This window comes from Ursus maritimus, unplaced genomic scaffold, assembly GCF_017311325.1.
Source record: "Ursus maritimus isolate PB19 unplaced genomic scaffold, ASM1731132v1 scaffold_13, whole genome shotgun sequence".
NCBI classification, from domain to species: domain Eukaryota; kingdom Metazoa; phylum Chordata; class Mammalia; order Carnivora; family Ursidae; genus Ursus; species Ursus maritimus.
Window position 1 is genome coordinate 9,826,920 of NW_024423675.1, and position 7,523 is coordinate 9,834,442.

Consider the following 7,523-nt stretch of genomic DNA (forward strand, 5'->3'; position numbering starts at 1 on the left):
GCATGGCAGCAAAAATGATAATATAATCTTGGACCATGGTATTGATTTGTGCTAAAGTTTTTGCACTATTTGTGCAAATGTCAATACACTTTTGAGCTTGTAAAATTCCTGGAAAGGTATTAGTAACCTCCAGAGGTCTATGAAACACCTTTGAGATCTACACACTGTTCTAGATCTCAGTATTTCTTTTGTGTTTAGCCTTCATTTCCTTAGACTATAAGACATGTATTTCTCAGACTATCTCAGGGATTTCTCTCACTATTTACATGCCATACTATCATTTCTGTGCAGGGAAGAGTTAACATAATAGGCCCTAGACTTGCTATTTTTAAAAAGGCCTACTTATAAGCCTGGCCCTTGGCTGGCAAATGGGGCCTTAGGTTTTTCCTACCATTTCCTGATAAGAATGGCTCACTGAGCCAAAACTCTTTGTGGAAACAATGTAGTTTATGCTGAATATCTGCCTCCATTCTGGGAGTCTGGAATTTTCTAAGTGCTAGGCAAAGAGGACCTACATGACCAGTCCCCATTAAAAAACGTAGGCACTGAGTCACTAATGAGTTTTCCTGGCAGACAGCATTCCAGATGTGTTGTCACAATTCCTCTCTGGAAGAATTAAGCATGTCCAGTGCAGCTCCTGGGAGAGGACCGCTGGAAGCCGTACCTGGTGTCTCCAGGCTTCACCTTATGTACCTTTTTTCTTTGCTGACTGTGCTCTGGATTCTTCCATTGCAATAAGTCATAGTTGTGAGTACAACTATATGCTGAGGTCTAAGTCCTCCTAGCAAATCATATAGCACTTGGGAATGATCTTGGTGACTCCTCACACAATCTCAAACTAAACCAGTTTAAAACTGAACTCCTCACCTACTTCTCCCTCACCGTAAACCATGATGCTCCCATTTCTTCTTAAGGTATCATCATTCTTCTGGTTAAACACAGTATTTATTTCACATCCCTTCAAAAATCCCATGATTCAATTTTCAATTCCTTCTAAATCTAACTTGTTTCTGGCCAACAGATCTTCTGCACCTTTAATCTACTCTACTGTTACTAATTTTCTTAAAAAGTCACTTGATCAAATCAGACCTACTTAAAAATTTATAAAGCCTTCATACTGTTCACAGGAGAAAATCCAAACTTCTTAGACCAAGATGTTCTGAATTATTAACCTACTGAATGATCTAACAACTAACTGGCACTTAGCATACACTGTCTTATTATTTTAACCTCTGTGCTTATCTTGTATTCTCAGACAAGTAAGTTCTCTACGATCAAGAGGCTACTTCTTTTGGTTTTTCAAATCCTTAAGAAATCCTAGCATAATACTATCTAGCTTTTAGCTAACAACTATTATTTACTGAGTGATGAAAGAACAATTAATTTAAACTGGCTTAAATTAGTAGAGTCTCTGAAAACTATTAGTGAAATAAATGACTTCTACCTCCCTTTCTGGTCCAGTATGGGTCCTAGCAGAAGTGTTCAAGTACAGGTTAAGATTCAATCAACTACTAAATAAAAGGCTTAAAAGAAATGTCTATTTTATAGCTGCATAAAGTATTACTAAATATTTTTAGGATTAATATGATATCACTAATTGTCATACAATTGTACTTTTAACTTAATGGAAACCAATGGAAGAATTCACATTTATAGGAAGAGCCTATAGGTTGTATTTATTTTCATTGACATTAATACCAAACACTTTGAGGGAAAATAAACCAACTTTTATTGTGAATAGCTTACAAAAACACTAATCTAAACACGTTAACAACTTCAACAAGGCTGTAAAGCAAAGAATACCACATAACAGAAATTCCTGCAAAATTAATAATTAAAAGTCAAATGTTGAAAGGGACTCTTATGGAGACAAAACTAAACAAATGGATTGGATTTTAAAGCCCCAACCATAATGATATGAAACAGCTGGTGCTTATGCTAAATGCAATAAAATCTTACTGTAAAATTTACTGTTTGCTACAGGGTGGTAAACATTAAGTTGGAACTATTATGGGACCATGTACAAGGCAATCTAGTTCCCAAATATCTGCAGAATATTGCTATCCAGCAATTTCAGCAATAAGACATTCCTACAATTGACAGAAGCCTTAATGTGAGGGTATTATGTAGTATTCTTTTTTAAAAAATTTAAATATTTTATTTATTTCCTTAGAGAAAGCGAGCATGAGCATGGGGGGTGGGCAGAGGGAGAGGGAGAAAGAATCTCAAGCAGACTCCTTGCTGAGGGTGGAGTCTGACGTGGGCCTTGATCTCATGACCCTGAGATCATGACCTGAGCTGAAATCACGAGCTGGCCACTTAATGGACTGAATCATCCAGGTGCCCCTATTATGTAGCATTCTTCAGTCATTATTTTTCATTAAATGTAATTCTTCTGCTGTCCTTAAGATTGAATTGTACTAAACAGTCACATTTTTATTCCTTCAGAATTTTATAATAGCAGGAAGACAATAATATGATTCAATTTAAAATAATTCATTTTACAGAAAAACTTCATAAATACTTCAAGTTTTTGTGAAAAAATAATTATAACTGATTTGGACAATTATACTAATAAATGAAAAATACCTCAAAAAATAGAACAAGTGCTTTTGTAGGGTCTTCTGGACTGGATAAATATTCAACTTGAGCCTTTGAGAAAATATTCTTTACTTCTGAGAGTTTAAATAGCAACCTTGTCAGTTCAGCCAACTGTTCCAAGTACTCTTTTTCTGTTAAGATAAAAATAACATAATATTTATGTTTATTATATCTATTTATATTACACATATATATGGATGAGAGTAGGGAATGCAGCATTCATAACACCCTTTTTTTTTTTTTAAATTCAAATTTCCCATGATTAAAAATTTTCAGTTAAGTCTCTAAGGAAAGGTTTTGTTTAAAACCAAACAAACATACACTTGTGAATGTTCTAGCCCCAAAACTTATTCATGTAAAGCTAAATGATGCAATAAGATATCAAAGTAAATTTGAAGCATTTTTTTCAGTCTAGCCTTTGTGTGATTTATAAACGGCCATAAAGAACAGCTTTATGAAAAGGCACATCCTATAGACAACCAAAGCTGTATGGGTATTTTAAAAACATATAAAGTACACGTATCACTCTGCGATTAATAATAGTAAAGCAGAAGAGAGGTAAAATATCTAATATAAAATGGGAGAGAATTAATTGGATACTTTTCTTTTTATGGTGTTAACAGTGTGATATCTGGTTATTTACTTTATAGTTCTACTTTTTTTGTGTGATCAGTTTCTTTAAGGTAAAAAAATAGCTTGTCACCGGAGAGTAAGTTTTTGTTCCTGGCTTCTAAGGAAACAAATTCTTTTATCTTTACAGGAGAGAAATTTGTCATATATGGTAACAGGAAAATATCAAGAAAAAGGAACGGGCTGCAAAAGGAAATAAGTTACTATTTATATATATTACAAGCATATTTTATACACTATTATAAATATATTTTGTACCTTTTTCTATTAATTTGTGTGACAAAACAGGAAATCTTAAACATACTGAGATATCTAGAAAGCAAAATGTGTGAGATACTTACCAACGGCCTGTCCAGGATTTATATCAATGAATAAATCATCAGGCACATAGAGGCTGTTTATGTACATTTGCAAAACGCAACGAATCCATGATCTTACAGTTAAGGCTTGAAAAGATACACAGCCTGTATGAGAAAGTGCTTCACATAACATGCTGTAAAAATAAGTTGATGGATATTAAAAACCAAAACCTGACAATATGTTCCCTGAGTACAGAGATTAAGAAACGAAGGAACACATTCTAACATACCCCACTTATTGGCCTCCCTTATTTTACACATATTAATGCAGATAGGCACTGTTGAAAATAAACACTACAGATATACCCGAAGAGAAATTTTACATATTCTTGCTTTCATCTATAATCTTCTAATTTTTAATTTTCCTTTTACCACTGGTGGCAGACGTGTAGGGTTATGCCAAGGGAAAGAGGGAAGAGAGAATAAGGTTGAAGTGGGAAAATCAAGGAAGGGGCTAATAACTAGCGAGGTGAGATGATAATGAAGTGGCAAGCAGAAAAAAAATTGTGGCCGTTAGAGTAAAATAAAAAGAGCAGAAGTCATGATCATTTATATAAGAAAAAAGTTAAAGACAAAGTATATTTCTATGTGGGTCTTCTAACCAATCCCATTCCCATTCCTTTCTTTCCTGCTACCCCAACCCATGGGCGGTCATTATCAAAGAATTCCAAAGTAACAACTGAAAAATAAAATCTTTCTATGAAGCCAAAGGCCTGGCTAAATCTGCTATCTACCCATTTTATAATCAGGGGGTAGAAAGGATGAGGGTGGTCTTAAGCTAACTATAAAGTGCTGGGTAAATTCAAAAAGTTAAATAATACATATAAGTCATAACTCTAAAAATAATGTTTTGTGGGGCACCTGGGTGGTTCAGTAGGTTGCGTCTGCCTTTGGCTCAGGTCACGATCTCACGGTCCTGAGACTGAGTCCCACGTCGGGTTCCCCGCTCTCCCTCTCCCTCTGCCCCTCCCCCAACTTGTACGCTCTCTATTGCATGCTGTGTCTCTCAAATAAATAAAATCTTTTAAAAAAATGCTGTTTTGAAAAACTTTGGACATAAATTGCCACAAAAAGCACACAGTGCAGAACGCAGGTTCGTCATGTATTATCTACACAACCTTCCTAAAACATCTTTACATATCAATTTCTTCAACTGTTATTATATGCCAAATATTATTTTTTAAACTAAATTAGTTTCAGCAACTAAACAAATAAATTAGTTTCAGCAGATAGTTTTAAAAGTATTTAATAAATACTAATAATGTTTGTTATTACAGAATTCTCAAGCTAGAAGAGATTCTAAAAATAATCCAGTTGAAGTCGAACTCCCTTACTTTAGGACTGAAAGCCAGTGAGAAGGTGACTTAACGTCTGCTTGGTGAGCTTTTTTATGAGAACAACCTCACCAACTGCATCCCCCTTCTCACTGACTGGCAGCTTGGAAAGAAGCTATGGGGGTCTCTTAGGTTTGAGTATTCATTTTATTTTCCCTCATCTTGATATTCTTCTTCAAATCTTCCTGATTACACTATTTCTATTTTAACTTTATGGTGTGTTTTTTCTATTGGGGTTCCTCAGATCTGTTATGTAACACAGCAGGAGACACAGATAAGGAAACCAATGTTCAGGGTAATGAAGTGTCTTGTTCATAACTGTACAAGTTAAGAGACAAGTCTTTAAAAATCTAACTGTGAAAGGGAAAGCTATCATTGAATCTAAAAATACAATAATATACTAGTATCTTACAGAACCAGCAATATTAATTGCATAATTTCTTTCACAAATGTGAGTATAGAAAGGTCATTTCAGATGGAATAAGGCAGTCCTACAAAAACAGTTTTGTAAAAGGGCTTAAGCAGCAAGATTTTTTTTTGTTTTTTGTTTTTTTTTTGAGCTGGATACTGCCACTGTCAAACACTAATACATCCAAAAGCAAAAAACCACCTGAGAGAGAATTTATGTAATAAGATCAGTTTTTACTTGTGAATTCTTACTTTCCTAGTGTACTGATCAATCATGAGTTTCTCCTAACGTGCATACCTGAAATCAAGTCACTTACCTATTTTGTAGGCAATGACTTAAGTATCTTGCTACAACTTGGGGCCAGATGATATCATCCCAACCAAAAAGTTGCATCACTGATATAACTGGCTGAGGCTGAAGATCTGACGGAGCTGTGCTGGGCATGTCCATTGCAAGCAGAGTAAAATCTAGATTTAAAATGAAAGAAATTTATGGTGAAGAATTTTTTAAAACTATTCCCCTTCCCCAAATTATATCAATAGTGATAAAAAGAATTCAGCACTCAATAATAAAATGTCACATTTAGAAATGCAGAACTAACAAAAAGCAAAAACTAAATTAAATTCCTGTTGCCAAAGAAATTTCGGTACTGATCGTTTAGATCTCCAAGAATGGGTCTAGAATAACCCATTTGAGCATTATCGTGATCAAATCTATAATGGTTTCCTCAAATTCCAAATTCTACACCTGACGTTTCTGCTCATGTGCCTCTCTTACTCAAAAAACCCATTTAAAAAAGTATTTCTAGCATCTCCTTTTCTCCAATCAAGCTAATGTACTTGCCATCTGCCACAGAGAAGACTTCAGTCTTACCTAGACACTGGCTAGTCGTCTATTAAACAACAACCTCCTATAATCAGTGGCACGCACTCCACTTCCTTCAGGACCCACTAAGCCCAGGAACTAGAATTCCTTAGTTAACCACGTTAAACAAATATACTTTATTTTGTGATTTCCTGGGAATTCCCCAACTTAATTTGCATTATATTAATTTATGTTTGTGAGTAAATTGCTTATGAAGCACTGGCTCCTACGCAGCTCTCTCAAATGGTGGCTGTGTATTCTCCCACCCTTCTCCTACATTTGAGCTATAGACGGGAGAGCTTGTTTCTTGGTCCCACGGATGCTTCTAGAGCATTCTCCCTTTCCTCCTCCTGAAAACCTCCAGGTTTGACTCTCATGTCATCAGATACCAGCCACTAACTCTCCTTGTAGCGTTCACCTTGTGCTACCTAGTTCACCTCCCCTCATTCCTTTAAGACTGTAGCTCACTAACAACATCCTCTCTAGAGGCGCTCTTGTCATAATCCTTGATGGCTTTTCTTCTAATATCCTGGCCTCTGAGTTCCTTGAACTCCCCTTCTCAGTGAATCTATCTTCCATTCTATTTCAGCCATTCGCTCCCATGCTAATACTGAGAGATTCTGCCATTACCAATAAGCACATTCTCCCCATAATTTCCACTTCCAGGACCCCACTTTCTGGCTCTAGGTACCCAACTCCCCACAACTATCTGATTCCACCAGGACCTATACAATTCATTGATCCTACAACTTTTTCCCTGTCCCTCACTACCTTCATGCCTCCTCTTTCCCTTTTTAGGCAGCTTGACTGCACGGTCCACTGTTAAACTCGTTTGTGTATACTGTCAGCTCCCTTCTTACTTGATTTGTTGTACTTGTCTGGAAAAAAGCATCTGTTTCATTCCAACTCTTGGTCTTCTCTCCACACGCACCTACGCCAGTATAAATGGCTGGCGATTCTCACTTCACATTTATAACTACAAACGTTAAGTTGGACCTTGGAGCTGGCCAGCATTCCTACTACATTTCTCCAGTCCATTCAGACTTTTATTCTCCTGGGGGACTACTGCATACCTTCTTTTCTCTCTCCATCATCAGCCAGTACCTCCTTTCCATCCTCACTTTCAGCTGATGGCCTTACTACTTCACAGAGAAATGAGAAACATCAGCAGAGAACTACCACAAGCTCCTTCCACATCTACCCAGACGCCTCCACCTGGGCATATCCTCTGCCTTCTCTTCTGCTACTACACATGATCTGAGACCAAATCCTTCATAGGAATTCCATTTCTCTTGGGCATTAAAACACAAGAGACTCTTTCCCCCC

At 36.4% G+C, this 7,523-nt stretch overlaps 1 protein-coding gene across 1 annotated transcript in view; it reads right to left on the reverse strand.

Annotated features, from left to right (window-relative positions):
* The window catches only part of MMS22L (MMS22 like, DNA repair protein), a 121,694-nt gene that overhangs the window by 25,946 nt on the left and 88,225 nt on the right, over window positions 1-7,523 (reverse strand). Inside the window, exons 15-17 of the mRNA XM_008705015.2 lie at window positions 5,650-5,800; window positions 3,573-3,724; window positions 2,590-2,732 (exon numbers count right to left, since the gene is read on the reverse strand). Coding sequence (XP_008703237.2) covers window positions 2,590-2,732; window positions 3,573-3,724; window positions 5,650-5,800 — 446 coding nt within the window. The remainder of the gene's footprint in view (window positions 1-2,589; window positions 2,733-3,572; window positions 3,725-5,649; window positions 5,801-7,523) is intronic.